The 18,990-nt window shown below is 42.5% G+C and overlaps 1 protein-coding gene across 3 annotated transcripts in view; it reads right to left on the bottom strand.

Moving 5' to 3' along the window:
• LOC144601507 (exocyst complex component 6-like) overlaps positions 1 to 18,990 on the bottom strand; it is a 161,371-nt gene that overhangs the window by 41,730 nt on the left and 100,651 nt on the right. For 2 of the 3 annotated variants that reach the window (XM_078413722.1, XM_078413723.1), the window contains 2 exons: positions 15,469 to 15,610; positions 1,964 to 2,037 (listed from right to left, as the gene is read on the bottom strand). In XM_078413722.1, coding sequence (XP_078269848.1) covers positions 1,964 to 2,037; positions 15,469 to 15,610 — 216 coding nt within the window. Of the gene's footprint in view, positions 1 to 1,963; positions 2,038 to 15,468; positions 15,611 to 18,990 lie in introns of those variants that run through there. The other variant, XM_078413724.1, reaches the window with a different exon arrangement.

The following is an 18,990-nucleotide window of genomic DNA, read 5'->3' as shown; positions in this document are numbered from 1 at the left end:
AATCATGCATGGTTCAGCAGGGTGCATTTGGAGAACATAATCATAAGACCAAATACTCGAGTGTAAAATATTTTCCGGAAAAGGGTTTAGTTACAAGAGACCTAACCTAAATGGATTGAAATTTCAAATGGACCCGCAATGGAAGGTTTACAAATAGACAAAAGAACCATGCTTTAAAAATACAATGAACCAAAAGAAAAAGGAGAAAAGACAATGATAAAATATTAAAAGCAAACCCGAAGGGAATGCAATTTCAGGATAGTGTTAATGTATGGGGATCGCTGGTCGGTGCGGACTCAGTGGGCCAAAGGGCCTATTTCCGCGCTGTATATCAAACTAAAACATCGAAAGGAAAAGGGATATACCTTGTTATCACAGGCTTATCCGTCCATTAGTGGAAGTGACCATAATATTACAAAATATTAATTGCTGGAGGAATCTTGAGCAAAATATGAAGTACTGGAGATACCCAGCAGGTCAGCCAGCATTTGTGGAGTGAACGGACACACAATGTTTCGGGTCGGGGCCCTATCTAAAGAAATGTAGTCTTCTTCATTCCCTCCACAGATTATGCCTGACCTGCTGAGTTCCACCTGCATTGTGTTTTGCTCAAACTTCCAACATCTGCAGTTTCCTGTGTAACCGTAACGTGGCAGATGAAATATTATGATCAAATACAATTCAGCGTATTTGATCAAAGCAATGTGTTTACTTAATTTGAGCGAGTTTTACTGGAGCAACGGCGAAAGTAAGCTAGAATACACAGACTTTGAAAAGGTATTTTACCAAGTATCACAAGGCCATCTGAGCAGATATGGTTCCATTATCCCACCATTTTAAGGTCTCATTTAAATTCAAGTAATGGCAAAGAGTCATTCCTACCAGCCTATAACAAAATTACATCTGAGTATTTGACAGTAATTATGCAGCTAGAGTAACTACTACACCTCCCTCTGCATCCCATACCACTACCCCAAACCTCAACACCAATGTGGACTCATCCCCACACTACCTAGCAATTACAAATGAGAGCCTGAACGAGTAGGCTGAACTAACCCTTTCGCCATTTTCCTCACTGAGAATTGTTGTTATTGGTAGGATCTTTCTGGGTTCCCAAACTCCCCAATCGCAATCACTCTGCAAGATGAATGAAGTCAATTGCCTCCTCTCGATTTTAACTACCTTTCTAATCCTTCACATGTTCTCAATCTATTTCCCCGTTTTTTGGATCAAATTAATAATCCAGTCCACAAACTTGATGAAACCCATCTCAACTCCTGCTTCATAATGCCATGGGATGTGTATCTTTGGATTCAAGCATCAAGGATTCAATTATCTAAATATCACAACAAATTTGATATTGAAAAGCATAGTGCTCTTTGAAAACCAATCAGTTTTGAGCCGTTTCCACATTTATTTAGATATATTATGATGATCTTTATCTCAATTCCACTCACCTAATTTTGACCAATTCACCCATGATATACTTATCTGACAAAAGTTCTACGATATTTTTCTTGTAAAGTTATTCAACAGCTTAATGTTTATGGGAGAGAACTTCACATTTCTAATACCCCAATGCACAAACATTACATAAGACATACAAAATCTTGTAGCCATACATCATTTCAGAACTAGTTAAATGATGGGTTATTTGACAGAGCTCAGGTTTTTTTTACAAAAGGATTGCTTTTCTAAAAGAACAAACTACATTAAGCACCAGTAAAGCTAAGCACTTCTTACATGAAGTTAAATTTTGGGGTTTATTTGAATTTAAATCTTTTATTCAGCACATCACAACCATCGGCAGCAATTTAGTCATGGTTCACAGTATTTTGATTCAGAAAACTAGGCTAGAACTTTTAAAAATAGAGTAAATAAGCAAACAATCAACACCAATGACTGGTGTTGTACCTCTGGCTTCTGCATCACTCATCAATAAAAAATAATCCCAAAGACTTACTTGTCTGAGGTCGATGAATGCTAACTGCAGGGTGTCCCCTTGGAAACCTGGCACCGGTTCAGAGCTAGCAAACACTGAAAACAAATATCAAGTGGAAAGTTAATTCTTGAAGCAAATTTACATTTTACATGAATCTTGAACAGAAGAAAACATTATCTATGACAAATAAAAGCAAATATCTAAGTCCCTATCATTTTCCTCACAGGAATAAACCCAATTGAAGTTAAGTAAATTAATTTTAGTTCCAAATTTCTAATGCACAAGAAATTTAAACATTGGGTGCAGTTCAATAACTTTGTGCAGGCATCAGAATATAACATGCCTTAACAATCAAAGATGCAAATTTCATAACATATGATAATGCTGCAGTAACTTGACAGATTTTTCACCTCAATTTCTGGTTCCAGGGTAAATGACTACAAAAGCATTTTAAGAAAATACCAATTCCATGGCTGTCACCATATTTTTTAAACATCTGCTTTGTTATAGCATCTGTTCAATAAAAATGCTACCTCTAGCCAAACTGCAATTAAAGACAGACAGTAGGGTGGAAACTTGCTTAACTTGCAGACAACAGGTGGAATGCTCTAAGCACTACAATCTGTACTTGGCTGGAATGTCTGTTTTTACCATGCAAGATATTTTGATAATTTAATATAAGAGTTAAGAAAGGTGGTTAAAAATGATTGAAAGGAAAATGAAAGCTTAACCAATTGGAAATCCTACGATTAAAGGCTAACAAAACACTTTCATTTCACACCATCAAAATCCATGCAAGGTGATAAATACACCTACCTGCCTCTATAAAAGCTATGGGACTAATTTAAAAAATGGTGTCGATGGATGAAATATACATATTTTGTCCCTTTGAATTAAGGGCACCTTCTATTTCAGCAATGCTTTATTCATTTTAAGCCATATGTAACTGGACTCATTTAAAAAGACAACCACTTCTATATTGGATCTTTTCCCTGCCACCCACTTCCAAAAGCTGCACAAAAACATGGATTCGATAATGGGCTGAAAAGAATCACACAAAGGGATACTCTACCTCAAAATATTTTGTGATGTCATGATGATAGTGATGCACCCAAATGACCCTTCCAACTGATGCTTAATATTCAACAAAATGCTGGAGTAACAGCAGGCCAGGCAGCATCTCAGGAGAGAAGGAATGGGTGATGTTTCGGGTCGAGACCCTTCTTCAGACTCGACCCGAAACGTCACCCATTCCTTCTCTCCTGAGATGCTGCCTGACCTGCTGAGTTACTCCAGCATTTTGATTTGTACCAGCATCTGCAGTTATTTTCCTACACTTAATAGTCAACATGACATTAAGTGCCTGAAGCTCGATTTGTTTTGGCCTCGAGGTATTTCCTGAAAAAGTCATCCATTATTTGTATTCCCGTTAAGATCCGAGGGACAGCTGGGTGGAAGTTTTTGTATGTGGAAGGTGCCCGAGAGGAAAAAAAAGACAACATCCCCAGCAAAACAGGTAATCTTCCCTTCTTCTACAAATCAAATTCTCTACACTGCTGGAGGCTGGCCAAGTGATAATCACAATGAAGAGAAAGGATTTCTTAGTGAAGCGACACTCCAGCTGCCAGAGCAAATGGCTTCTGCTGCTGCTAATTTAAAACACATTTTGGTGAAAGTACATAGACTAATCCATACAGTTCTCTTAATTTGTTAAACACAATCATTTATTGTTTCGGCATACAGCAAACAATTGAAGAATGCATAGAATGGACCACCAACATTACCACATAGGTAAAATCAATGTTGGATATTTTTGACACATCAAGTCATCCTACCAGCTTTGTGCAGGATTTGGTATTTTCAATGTGAAAGGGTAATTCCTTTCCAGTGCCCAAAGAGGTTTAAGGCAATTTAAAATTAGAGTGCACAAATTAGTGATGTAAATAAAACCAGGATACTGTCATTGGCATTCAGATCTGTTGTGCATTATCAGCAAATCAAATCAGTTGAGGGTGACCAGAGTCAACTTTTAGATTCTTCAGTCACAAGTGCTAAGGGGTTCAAAATGAGGGATCAGTTTGCTCATGTCAAATCAAGTGCTGGTTGATACCGATTTGAGTCAATCTGGATTTATTATTCTAAACCACCGTTTTGAACCAAGATTGAAAGCGTGTTGTCTTAAATACGCTAATATTTTGAAAGAAAGCTACGTGAATGCAAAAGTACGAATTCCAATCACATGTCAATGAGATATTGGCTTCTTGTATCAAGAAACAGAATATAAACTTCAAATTATATTCCCACAGGGAAAATGCAGTGTTGAACGTCCCAATAAAGGATTGATATAAAAGCAATTTAAAGAATCAATGGATGTTATCAGAGATGGAGGGTCATCTTTGGAGAGAATTGATAGGTTAGGGCATGAATTTACAAGACTATACATAATTTTGATACATTATTAATCGATCTCTTCATCCTTCCCTTCCCTCGCCCCTCCCCCAAATTGTTTGCAATGGTGCTAATTTCTAAAATTGCCCTTGTCAAGCTCTACAGTGAAAAACGTTGTTTTGTGTGCTATAGTCGAATCATACCATACATATACACCGATCAGCCAAAACATTATGACCCGATGAGCCAAAACATTATGACCACCTTCCGAATATGCTGTTGGTCCTCCGTGTGCAGCCCCATACACAGCAGGGTGCGATGCACTGTGTATTGTGACACATTCCTCCCGTGACCACCATTAAAATTTTCTGTGACTTGTGCCACAGTAGACCTTCTGTCGGTTCGGACCAGACGGGATAGCCTTCATTGCCCTCGTGCATCGATGAGCCTTGGGCACCCAACACCCTGTCGCCGGTTTGTGGTTTGTCCCTCCTCGGACCACTGTCGGTAGGTACTCACCACTGCTGACCGGGAGCACCCCACAAGCCTTGCCGTTTCAGAGATGCTCTGACCCAGTCGTCTGGCCATAACAATTTGGCCCTTGTCAAAGTCGCTCAGGTCTTTACTCCTGCCCACTTCTCCAGCATCCAACACATCAACTTCAAGAACTGACTATTTACTTGCTGCCTAATATATCCCACCCCTTGACAGGTGCCATTGTAAGAAGATAATCAATGCTATTCACTTCACCTGTCAGTGGTCAAAATGTTTTGGCTGATTGGTGTATACAAGCAAGCCATTTACACAGGTAATACAAACAAAACTAACCAAAGTTCACAATGTAGTGCTACAGTGTTACAGTCTTACAGCTCCAGAGAAAATGCAGATAAAGTGTGAGAGTCAAAACGAAGAAGGCTGGGAGATCGCTGTTTGATTATGAGAGGCAAGTTCAGTAGTCTGATAACAGTGGGGAAGAAGCAGGTTTCCGAATCAGGTGGTACGCGTTTTCAAGCTTTTGTATCTTCTGCCTGCCCGGGAGAAGGGAGAATAAGTGGTCCTTGATTATGATGTCCGCTTTCCAAGGCCTCGTGAAGTGTCGGGGGGGGGGGGGTGATAGATTCTACAACTCTGCAATTTCATGTGGTCTTGAACAGAGCGGTTGGCAAACCAAGTTGTGATGCATAGGATGCGTTTAAAGAAATTGGTAAGAGTCTTTGGAGACATATCACATTTCCTTAGTCTCCTGAGAAAGTAGAGACGTTGGTGTGCTTTCCTAGCATAGCATGAACGTGATTGGAACAGGATAGATTATTGGTGATATTTATGCTTTGAGCCTCTCGACCATCTCCATTTCAATGCTGCTGATGCTGATTGGGGTGTGTGCACCATTTCCTGAAATCAATAACTTAAGCTTTTGCATCTTCTGCCTGACAGGAGATTTGTTAAGAGGGGATGATTGTGGTGCAAGTAGTCCTTAATTATGACGTGTGCTTTTCGAAGGCACTGTGAAGTGCTGAGAAGGGGGAGGGGAGAGATTTGGTACGGGGAGGCTGAATCAAAGAAGCTGAGGAAAGTCAATGTCCAGCTCCTTCACCTTGCTGTCATTGAGGGAGAAGTCGTCGTCTCGACACCATGTTACTAAGCTTTCTATATCCTTCCTGTACTCCTACGTCCCTTAAAACTCCTCAAGCCACTTGCTTGACCCCAGCTGCCAAAATCTGGACATATGCCTCCTGCTTTTTCTTGACCAGAACCTCAATATCCCATGTAAACCAGGGTTCCCTAATCCTGCCAGCCTTATCCTTCACTCTAACAGAAACATGCGGACGCTGACCTCCATGTTTTCTTCTCAGTTTTTACGGTGGAGAAAAACACAAGTTGTGGGGAACTTGGGGCAGTCAATGGAAGTGTCTCGGAGGTGCCGAAGGTCCTGACGTGTAGAAGGTAGACAAATCACCTGGGGCTGATCAAATATATCCGAGGAAACGGTGGGAAGCTAGAGAGGAGATTGCAGATGCTCTGGTTGAGATTTACAAGTCATCATTAAATACAGTTGAGATACCAGTAGACTGGAGGGTGGCAGATGTTGTGCCTCTATTCAAGAAGGGCTGCAGAGAAAAGCTAGGAAACTACAGGCCAGTGAGCCGAACATCTGTGATCGGAAAGTTACAAGAGAGTATTTATTCTAAAGGATTAGGTACACATGCATTAAATGGACAAGGGCTGATTCGGGTTAGTCTGCATCATTTTGCATGTGGGAGGTCGTGTATCACGAACATGATTGATTTCTTTGAAGATTACATCGCATGGGATTTTAGGAGAGATAATTGGATGGATAAAAAAATTGGCTTCATGGAAGGATGCATAAGGTGATGGTGGAAGGATGTTTCTCAGACTGGAGGCCTGTGACTAGTGGTATGCCTCAGGATTCGGTGCTGGGCATTTTACTGTTTATCATCTATATCAATGAATCTGATGAGAACGTACATGGCTTTATTTGCAAGTTTGCAGATGACACTAAAGTGGATGGTGTTGTAGATAGTGAAGATGGTTGTCAAAGTTTACAATAGGATCTTGGAATTTAATACGGAGAAATTATTTTTAACTAAACTCAAATTTGAGGTGTTGCATTTTGGGAAGTCTAACAATGGCAGGACCTACACAGTGATGGTAGGGGGCTGGGGAGTGTTGTGAAGCAGAGGGATCTAGGAGTGCAGGTGCATAGTTCCTTGAAAGTGCTGTCACAGGTGGATAGGGTGGTCAAGAAGGCTTTTGGCACAATGGCCTTCATCAGTAAGAGTATTGAGTACAGAAGTTGGGAGGTCATGTTACAGTTGTTAAGGCATTGGTGAAGCCACATTTACAGTAGAGCATTAAAGAAAATATGTTGTCAAGCTTGAAAAGGTCCAGAGGCGATTTACCAGGATGGTGCCAGGTCTCGAGGGACTGAGCTATAGGGAGAGGTTGAGCTAGGGCTTTATTCCTTGGAGCTCAGGAGGATGAGGGGTGATCATATAGAGAAGCCTTAAATTGGAGCTTTATATGAACTCGGGTAGATAAAACACCACATTGGTATTTGTGGGAGGAAGATTGCAGTGGCATGGTGAAGAGGGGGGGGGGGGGGGAAGGTTAGGATTAAATCAGATGCATTTTAGGGATGGAATGTCAGGGGCACGATTAGCTGCAGCAGGGATTAGGAACATCAAAGTCACGATTAGGCTCGAAGGGGAAGTGTGGATATTAAGGCCATGATTGGCTACAACACGATGGAGCGGGGCGGGAAATAGTTTCAGTAATAAAGATCATGCCACAGTGTTGTTCAATAGTGGGTGGTTACAGCAAGAAGGATGTGAGCAGTTAATGTAGGCAGCACAGGCAAGTTAAAAATTTACAGGGAATTTACCTGTCGAACTCCATGGTGATGGCATGGGTTTACATCTCCTTTACATTAAGCTGCAGCAGCCTTCAAAGCAAGTGTAAATCTGTGTTTGCACAAGTGGTTTACACTTTTTGTAGGTCACATATGCGCTAACTAATTCAAAGAAGGCAATGTCCAAAATTCCCGTTGAACATGCATTTGGCCAGATTTTTGAATAATTTCTGATGCATAGTGCATAAAATCACAGCACTCATGAAATAATTTTTGGGCCAAATACAAGTTGACAATTCGCAATTTTGAGAACACGTTGAACTGAAAACGAATTTTTAGAGGCTTTAATTTGTTGCTGGGAACGAAAGAAGCAATGTTTAAGCTTTTGCATTTGATGTGGACTTGTGTAATAATTGTTTACAAAAAAAAGGTATCAGCTTTGAATCCAGCTGACATTTAGACATAACTTGACTTTCAGAAGATGCCATTCCTCCCATGCATGTTAAACCCTTCAGCGCATTTATCAATTACAGTAAAGGAAGCTACCTGCCATTTCTGAGTTATTTGCACACACAGGGTGCTAATGGAAATGTCACTGTTGTGGCCATTAATCCTGAAAATATCATACACAAAGACTGGAGGAGGGCGTTAAGTTCAAACATAAATCACAGGCAGCATGGTGACGTCTGGAATGTGCATCTGACAGCAGCCATGAATGTACAACGAAGTTTCAACTGGATACTGTGCTGAGCCTTAGTCCACAATTTACTCAATTCATCTCAGTCTTGTTTTAAATATCTACAAATTATGACTGAAATATTTCCTTTAAACAAATATAGCTAATTTTTAAATTGAATGATTTGTTTGAAGCTTTCACTTACTCTGCGACATATTCTTCAACATGTTAAATAAAGCAATATATATTTCCTCTAGAAAAAGAATTCTGCCGATGCAGTAATGCAACATTTACACAAATTAAATATATTTGTTCTGGATGTAATAAAAAGGAACTGCAGATGCTGGTTTATACCAAGGATAGACATAAAATGCTAGAGTAACTCTGCAGGTTAAGCAGCATCTCTGGAGAAAATTGGCTGATTATAGGGGGGGGGGGGGGGGGGGGAACGAGACTGGAAGCAAGAAAAGACAGGACATAAGGTTGCCAGCCCTGATTTGCCCTGGTCTTTTCTTGCTTCCAGTTCTCCCTCCCTACAATCAGTCTCAAGAAGCGTCACCTCTCCATTTTCTCTGGAGATGTGCAGGAAGGTACTGCAGATGCTGGTTTACACCGAAGATAGACACAAAATGCTGGAGGAACTCTCCAGTGACATCTCCAGAGATGCTGCCTGACCCGCCGATTACTCCGGCATTTTGTGTCTATTCATTTTGAAGCTATCTAAAAATAAAAGTGTCAGCAGTTTGCATATCTCTTCAACCCTGGAATTTAAAAAAAAACCTCTTCAGTAACAGTACCTCCTGCACAATCCCATCGGTCACATCTTCAAACATGCCTATTTGCTCCATCCCTGGACTCACTTTGGGAAATCCATCCATGTGGCTGTGCTCCTTCTTACTGCATAGTGCATAGTTCCTTGCAACTAGCATCACAGGTAGTAGATAAGGTGGTCAAGAACACTTTCGGCACAATGGCCTTCATCAGTCAGAGTATTAAGTACAGAAGGTGGGATGTTTATTTTACAGCTATAAAAGGCACTGGCGAGGCCACAGTTGAAGTATTGGGTAACTCTACTGTAAAAGTGATGCCATTAAACTGGAAAAGGTGCAGAGATTTACGAGGCAGTTGCCAGGACTTGAGGGCCTGAGTTATAGGGAGAGGTTGGGCAGACTAGAACTGTATTCCTTGGAGTGTAGGAGGATGAGAGGTGATCTAATAGAGGTGTAAAAGATCATGAGGGGAATAGACAGGGTAGATGTACAGAGTATTTTAACCACAGTAGAGGAAATCAAGAACCACAGGACATAGGATTCAGGTGAGAGGGGAAAGATTTAATAGGAATTTGTGGGGCAACTTTTTATACACAGAGGGTGGTGGGTATATGGAATGGCTTGCCAGATTTAAAAGATTTGGACAGGTACAGGGATATGAAAGGTTTAAATGGATAGGGGCTAAATGTGGCTCGCTGATCAACACAGAATTGTTTAAAAGGCTCCGACTTAATTTTAGAATATTTCAAAATGCATCACCAGCCAAGGGATTTCAATCTGATGAACACTGCCTCAGGCAGATGAGTGTTGAGATGGCGTGACCACCTCGTTATAACCATCTATGAAGCTCTTATTCTCCTGGACAATCCTGAGGTCATCCAGCCTCAGCTCCAATTTCCTAACAGGGTCTTTAAGGAGCTGCACCTGCACAAAGTTCCCACAGACGTCGTCATCAGGGGCACCAGCAGTTTCCCTGACCTCCCACATCCTGTAGGAGGAACATTACACCATTCTACCTGCCATCACTACTGCACTAAACCCAAGAGAAATAAAGCACAGCAATCACGCGTAAGGAACAGCAGACTGTGCCTTTACCTCCCGTGACCCACTGCTTAGTCTCCTCGATGAAGCCTCGACCCAAAGCTTCACACTGACCCTCCACACAGCACCGCACCTCTATGCAGCCTCTCTCCCAACACATTCGCTCCACTACCATGTGCCTTTTTATTGGCTGCTCAATTAGCTAATTTGTTGGTGCTTCACTCAACCAATTCAACTTACGCCGTTTGAAATTTCTTTCTGCTGCTCAGACACTGAAGTAGACACACTGAACCAACCAGGCGGCTGTCTTTTGAAATCTATGACTCCAATGAGAAAGTTTGGTTGACCACTGAGCATAACTCATTGATGCTTTTATAAGATTGTCTGACATGCTTCCTATGGTACTAATGTGGCTACTTTTTAAGTTAAAAGTACCGTAATTTTATTTAAAGCACTGGTTGTTTGTGAAAGTTACATTTCAAATGGGTTTATTTACTTTCTTCAATACACCCTCAGCAGTACCCTGACAATGGAAGGCATAGCTCCTCATAATGTAACACCAAAGCCCAGATGTCATTCTGCCTTGCATCTATCGGAGAACGTCTCCCTTCCCTCATTTGCCAAAGTCAAGGAGCATTACAGGGATCCATAGATTCACATTGCACAGTAACAGGGTCTTTGGCCCGCCAAGTCCACAGTGACGATACAGTGCATTCAGAAAGTATTCAGACCCCTTCACTTTTTCCACATTTTGCTACGTTACCGCCTTATTTTAAAATGGATGATCATCAATCTACACACAATACCCCATAATAAAAAAGTGAAAACAGATGTTTAGAAATTTTTGCAAAGTAATTAAAAAGAAATAACTGAAATATCATTTTACTGACAGACTCATTATTCAGTACTTTGTTGAGGCATCTTTGGTAACGATTACAGCCTCAAGTCTTCTTGGGTATGACGCTACAAGCTTGGCACACCTGTATTTGGGTAAATTCTCCCATTCTTCTCTGCTGATCCTCTCAAGCTCTGTCAGGTTGGATGGGGAGCGTCGATGCACAGCTATTTTCAGGTCCCTCCAGAGATGTTCGATCGGGTTCAAGGCTGGGCCACTCAAGGACTTTCACAGATTTGTCACAAAGCCACTCCTGCGATGTCTTGGCTGTGTGCTTAGGGTCGTTGTCCTGTTGGAAGGTGAACCTCCGCCCCAGTCTGAGGTCCAGCTCTGGAGCAGGTTTTCTCTGTACTTTGGTTCTCTCTGTACTTTGCTCGGTTCATCTTTCCCTTGATCCTGACTAGTCTCCCAATTCCTGCCGCTGAAAAACATCCCCACAGCATGATGCTGCCACCACCATGCTCCACCGTAGGTATGGTATTGGCCAGGTGATGAGCGGTGCCGCTTGGCATTCAGGCCAAAGAATTCAATCTTGGTTTCATCAGACCAGAGAATCTTGTTTCTCATGGTCTGAGAGTACATTAGGTGCCTTTGGGCAAACTCCAAACGGGCTGTCATGTGCCTTTTACTGAGGAGCGGCTTCCGTCTGGCCACTCTACCATAAAGGCCTGATTGGTGAAGTGTTGCAGATATAGTTGTCCTTCTGGAAAGTTCTCCCATGTTCACAGAGGAACTCTGGAGCTCTGTCAGAGTAACCATCGGGTTCTTGGTCACCTCACTGACCAAGGCCCTTCTCCCCCGATTGCTCAGTTTGGCCGGGCGGCCAGCTCTATGAAGAGTCCTGGTGGTTCCAAAGTTCTTCCATTTAAGAATGACGGAGGCCACTGTGCTCTTCGGGACCTGCAATGCTGCAGAAATTGTTTTATACCCTTCCCCAGATCTGTGTCTCGACACAATCCTGTCTCGGAGGTCTACGGACAATTCCTTCATCTTCACGGCTTGGTTTTTGCTCTGACATGCACTGTCAACTGCAGGACCAGGACAGGTGTGTGCCTTTCCAAATCATGTCCAATCAATTTAATTTACCACTGGTGGTCTCCAATCAAGTTGTAGAAACATCTCAAGGATAATCAGTGGAAACAGGATGAACATACGCTCAATTTTGAGTGTCATAGCAAAGGGTCTGAATACTTATGTAAATGTGATATTTCAGTTATTTCTTTTTAATTACTTTGCCAAAATTTTCAAACTCCTGTTTTCGTTTTTTTATTATGGGTATTGTGTGTAAATTTGATGATAAAAAAAAAAAGAATGTAATCAATTTTAAAATAAGGCTGCAACGGGAAGTGGTAGTTATTGAACCTGGTGATCACGGTTTTCAGATTCCTGTATCACCTTCTCGATGGCAGTAGTGAAGTGAGAGCATGGTCAGGGTGGTGTATGTCTGATGACATTGACTGCCTTTTTAAGGCAGTGCTTCCTATAGATTCCTAGTGATTTCCACCTTCTCCATCAGATCGTCACAGAGACACCACGACATGTGTGCCTCAAGTCACGGCGCCCCCTTTGCCGTGCAAGCCCACGAGCTGCTCTGTACAACACCGGTTGACACTTCCAAGGCCACCTGGGTCAAGACGAGATGGAGAGACCAGTGGAAGTCAGCAGAACCATCTCGGCTACACTGCTACATCGGTGAACCCATGGACGTCCCTAGCCAGGACCTGCCCCGAAAGCAGTGGATAACCCTCAATCGCTTGAGGACAGGCGTCGGACGCAATGGAGTAGCGGTGAAGAGGTGGGGTCTCATGGACAGTGCCTTCTGTGAGTGTGGGGACCCAACACAGACAGTGGAGCACAGTCACCAGTTGCCCCAAATTTCGCCCACCGAATGGTGAACGAGGTCTGATTGACCTGGACGATGGCACGTTGGCCTGGCTCGCCTCAACGGAGCTGCAGGTCTAAAAGACATACGACAGAAGAAGGAGTTGCAAAAGGACTTGGGAGTGCTGGTGTAGGACTCCCAAAAAGTTAATTTGCACGACGAATTGGTAGTAAGGAAGGAAAATTCAATGCTAGCATTTATATCAAAAGGACTGGAATACAAAAACAGAGATGTAATGCTGAGGCTCTACAAGGCACTGGTCAGGCTGCATGTGGAGTTCTGTGAACAAATTTGGGTCCCATATCTGAGGAAGGATGTGCAGCTCAGGAGAGGGTCCAGAGGAGGTTTACAAGAATGATTCCAGGAAAGAGTGGGTTAGCATATGATGAGCGTTTGACAGCACTGGGCCTGTACTCGCTGGAGTTTAGAAGGTTGAGGGTGGACCTCATTGAAACTTATAGAATAATGAAAGGCATAGGTAGAGTGGATGTGGAAAGGATGTTTCCACCGGTGGGAGAGTATAGGACCAGAAGTCATAGCCTCAGAATTAAAGGGCGCTCTTTTAGAAAGGAGGTGAGGAGGAACTTCTTTAGTCAGAGGGTAGTTAATCTGTGGAACTCATTGCCACAGAGGGCTGTGGAGGCTGTCAGTGGATATTTTTAAAGCAGAGATAGACAAATTCTTGATTAGAACGGGTGTCAAGGGTTATGGGGAGAAGGCAGGAAAATGGGATTAGGAGGCAGAGATCAGCCATGATTGAATGGCGGAGTGCACTCGATGGGCCGAATGGCCTAATTCTACTCCTATAACCTGTGAACTTGGTATGAAGTCCCACAGAGCTGCATCATGACTTTCTGACTCTTATATTCAATGCAAATATTACAAATCTCAAATTGTGTAGTACAGAGGCAAATAAATAAATGATAGGTCTTTGGCCCAAATGTTATGGAGGGCACTGTACATGATCTACCTCCACACCAGTCACAATGTCTCACTGCAAAACAGCAATAAGCTGACAAAAGCGATTTATTGGGGACCTTGCTATCTGGGAGCAGACAGGGTAAAGCAAATACTATACAGGCACCTTACCCATGTGTCTGTTTCAAATACACAACACGTTAAAGTTAATAATAATAATAATACATTTTATTTATATAGCGCTTTTCATATACTCAAAGACGCTTTACAGAGATTTTGAGAACATAGGGAAATTAATAAATAGATAAATAAGTAAATAAATAAATGAACAGAGAAAGGAGACAGTAGGTGAGGTGACCTTCAGTGGTTGAAGGCAGTACTGAACAGGTGAGACTTCAGCGATGTTTTGAATGTGGTGAGTGTGGGGGAGTCTCTAACGGTTTGGGGTAATGAGTTCCATAGGGTGGGAGCAGCGATGGAGAAAGCCCTGTCCCCCCAGGATCTGAGTTTAGTCCGGATGTGGGGGGATAGGAGATTGGCAGCGGCAGAGCGGAGGGTGCAGGTGGGAGTGTGCCTGTGGAGGAGGTCGGTCAGGTAGGATGGGGCCAGGTTATGGAGGGCTTTGTAGGTTATGAGGAGGATTTTGTACTGGATTCTCTGGGGGATGGGGAGCCAGTGGAGTTTATAAAGGACGGGGCGAGATGCTGGATAAGTTGGGGCGAGATGCTGGATAAGTTGGGGCGAGATGCTGGATAACTGACCTCGGAGATGAGCTACATTAGGACTTCGAACTGGGGCTTATTCAAAGGGTCAAACCCCATCATTGTCATAAAAGACGCAGGCACTAATAAATTATTCCAAATTCAAAACACCTCAGTCTAGGCTCTCACTTCTGGAACTTAAACCTTTGTGCTACTTGCTACGAACATATATGTACTTGGTAGTACAAAAATACCTTGTTCTGGTAAAAGGCAACAGTATCCACAGAGCAAGGAGAAGGATAAAAACGTCATATACAAATAGAATAATGGATAAACTCTGGTATACATATTGATCAACAAGGGTCTTCAAATGCAGAGAAACAAGAAGAAAAAGACAGGAATGTGCACAGTATTTTTATTTTACCCCCCTCCATTAAGATAGACAATAGACAATAGGTGCAGGAGTAGGCCATTCGACCCTTCGAGCCAGCACCACCATTCAATGTGATCAGTGCTGATCATTCTCACTCAGTACCCCGTTCCTGCCTTCTCCCCATACCCCCTGACTCCGCTATCCTTAAGAGCGTTATCTAGCTCTTAAGCCAACCTCGTCCTATTTATTCAAATGTTTTCTATTACAGGAAACTAACTGTAGTCTGCATTTACAGCAATGTTTAGTTTTGCAACAAATGAATAAACTAAATTACATTGTCTCACACTACTTTAGATTAGTAATGCTGCATGATGGCAAATGCTCAGTCATTGGTGAGTCTGTGCAGTAAACTTTAACTAATTTACTCGTATTATTGTCATGAATTAATTTTGATTGGATTTTCAAAGTTAAGATTACTTGCTCATTTAAAGTATGCCAGGAGTTCTACTTACATTCACATTGAATAACGTCGAGGTTGAATTGCTGAATGGCTCCCATGCTTATCTGCTTCACATCAGTATCCAGAAGCATTTGCATCATAGATGTGGATAGGTGTTTACAGGCCGACATACATGCTGTTTGGGCTACTTTTCCCTGGAAAAAGCAAAACATTTTTCAAAATCAGCTTGAGGCAAAGTACAGTTACATAAACAATGCGTCGTGTCCTCAAGCTGAGATTCCTTTAATTTACAAAATATCCTCATTGGCTTTTGTTATAGATCTGACATAACATTGACTTACATTTTGAAAAAAAAATCCATCACGGGATAATTGCCAGTGGTGGTCAAAAACTTTAAACTTGTAAGCTGGGGTGTAAAAATAACAAATGAATTGGAGATATTGGAGATGGACACAAAATGCTGGAGTAACTCAATGGGACAGGCAGCATCTCTGGAGAGAAGACATGGGTGACGTTTCGGGTCAAAAACCTTCTTCAGACTGAGAGTCAGAGGAGAAGGAAACTAGAGATATGGAAGGGTACAAAGTGAATTTAAGTTGTGAAAAGGGCAGATCAAAGCAGATGGTGATCAAGGAGATGTAGAATGGTTCATTGTTGGCTGAGGGGAAAGTGACAATGAGGCATACAAACAGTAAAATTAATCAGAAGGACAGTGAAGCACTACGGTGGGGGAAGGCCAGAGAGGGGAAAAGCAAGGATTAATTGAGGTTAGAGAAATCAATATTCATTACACTGGGTTGTTTGGTGCCCAAGCAAAATATGAGGTGCTATTCCTCCTATTAGCATTCGGAAACATAGAAAAATAGGTGCAAGATTAGGCCATTCGGCCCTTCGAGCTAGCACTGCCATTCAATATGATCATGGCTGATCATCTTAAATCAGTACCCCATTCCTGCTTTTTCCCCATATCCCTTAATTCCTTTAGCCTCAAGAACTAAAGCTAACTCCCTCTTGAAAACATCCAGTGAATTGGCCTCCACTGCCTTCTGTGGAAGAGAATTCCACAGATTCACAACTCTCTGGGTGAAGAAGGTTTTCCTCATTTCAGTCCTAAATATCCTACCCCTTATTCTTAAACTGTGATACCTTGTTCTGGACTCCCCTAACATCGGGAACATTTTTCCTGCATCTAGCCTGTCCAATCCTTTAAGAATATTACATGTTTCTATATAATCCCCTCTAATCCTTCTAAATTCCAGTGAATACAAGTCCAGTCGACCCATTCTTTCATCATATGTCAGACCCGCCATCCCGGGAATTAACCTGGTGAACCTACACTGCACTCCCTCAATAGCAATAATGTCCTTCCACAAATTAGGAGACTTAAATTGCACACAACACTCCAGGTGCGGTCTCACCAGGGCCCTCTACAACTGCAGTAGGACCTCCTTGCTCCTAAACTCAAATCCTCACGCGATGAATGCCAATATGCCATTAGCTTTCTTCACTGCCTGTTATACCTGCATGCTTACGTTCAGTGACTGATGAACAAGCACACCCAGGTCTCGTTGCACCTCCCCTTTTCCTAATCTGACACCATTCAGATAATAATCTGCTTTCTTGTTCATGCCACCAAAATGGATAACCTCACATTTATCCACATTATACTGCATCTGCCATGCGTCTACCCACTCACCCAACCTATCCAAGTCACCCTGCAACCTCATAGCATCCTCCTCGCAGCTCACACTGCCGCCCAGCTTTGTGTCATCCGTAAACTTGGAGGTGTCACATTTAATTCCCTCGTCTAAATCGTTAATATATGTTGTAAATAACTGGGGTCCCAGCACCGAGCCATGAGGCACCCCACTAATCACTGCCTGCCATTCTGAAAAGGACCCGATAATTCCTCCTCTTAGTTTCCTATCGGCCAACCGGTTCTCTATCCATGTCATACCCTACCCCCAATACCATGTGCTATAATTTTGCACACTAATCTCTTGTGTTGGACCTTGTCAAAGGCTTTTTGAAAGTGCAAATACACCACATCCACTGGCTCTCCCTTATCCATTCTACTTGTTACATCCTCAAAAAATTTCAGAAATTAGTCAAGCATGATTTCCCCTTCATAAATCCATGCTGACTTTGACCGATCCTGTCACTGCTTTCCAAATGCGCTGCTATAACATCTTTAATAATTCGACTCCGGCATCTTCCTCACTACCGATGTCAGGTTAACTGGCCTATAATTCCCCGTTATCTCTCTCCCTCCTTTCTTAAAAAGTGGGGTTACATTAGCTACCCTCCAGTCCACAGGAACTGTTCCAGAATCGAGAGAACATTGGAAAATGATCACCAATGCATCCACGATTTCTAGGGCACCTCCTCGAGTACTCTGGTATGCAGACCATCAGGCCCTGGGGATTTATCTGCCTTCAGTCCCAACAGTTTGCCTAACACCATTCCCTGACTAATGTGGATTCCCTTCAGTTCCTCCCTCCCACTAGATCCATGGTCCCCTAGTATTTCTGGGAGATTGTTTGTGTTTTCCTTAGTGAAGACAGAACCAAAGTACTTGTTTAACTGTTCTGCCATTTCTTTGTTTCCCCATTATAAATTCACCTGTCTCTGATTGTGAGGGACCTATATTTGTCTTCACTAATCTTTTCCTTTTAACATATCTAAAGAAGCTTTTAGAGTCAGGTTTTTTTATTCCCTGCAAGCTTTCTTTCATGCTCTCCTCCCCCCCATCTTAATTAACCCCTTTGTCCTCCTCTGTTGAGTTCTAAATTTCTCCCAGTCCTCTGGTTTGCTGCTTTCTCATGCCAATTTATATGCATTTTCCTTGGATTTAACATTATCCTTGATTTCCCTCGTTAGCCACGGTTGAGATGACTTCCCCGTTTTATTTTTTCGCCAGACAGGGATGAACAATTTTTGGAGTTCATCCATGCGGTCTTTAAATCTTTGTCATTGCATCTCTACCATCAACCCCTTAAGTATAATTTGCCAGTCTATCCTAGCCAATTCTCGTCTCATACCTTCAAAGTCTCCTATCGTCTAAGTTCAGGACCCTCGTCACTTTCCATCCTCATGCAGAATTCCACCATATTATAGTCAATGTTGCCCAAGGGGCTTTGCACAACAAGATCGCTAACTAATCCATCCTTAATACACAATATCCAGTCTAGGGTGGCCTGTCCTCTAGTGGGTTCTTCTACATATTGGTTTAAAATCATCCCTTATACATTCCAGGAAATCCTCCTCCTCCTCAGCGCTGCTACCAATTTGGTTGGCTCAATCTATATGTAGATTAAAGTCACCCACGATAACTGCCTCACCCTGACAGTGGAGGTGGCCCAGGACAGAAAGGTCAGTGTGGGAATGGGAGAGTGAGTTAAAGTGTTTAGCAGCTGAGAGATCGCGTAGGCCCAGGCGGACTGAGCAAAGGTGTTAGCGAAACGATTGCTGAGCCTGTGCTTGGGCTCACCGATATATAGGAATCCACACCTGGAACAGCGGATACAGCAGATGAGGGTGAACCTCTGCCTCACCTGAAAGGTCTTTGGACGGC

This window comes from Rhinoraja longicauda, chromosome 16 (assembly GCF_053455715.1).
Source record: "Rhinoraja longicauda isolate Sanriku21f chromosome 16, sRhiLon1.1, whole genome shotgun sequence".
Lineage (NCBI taxonomy): Eukaryota > Metazoa > Chordata > Chondrichthyes > Rajiformes > Arhynchobatidae > Rhinoraja > Rhinoraja longicauda.
Note: the sequence above shows the minus strand (reverse complement) of the source record. Positions and strands in the feature narration are given on the sequence as shown.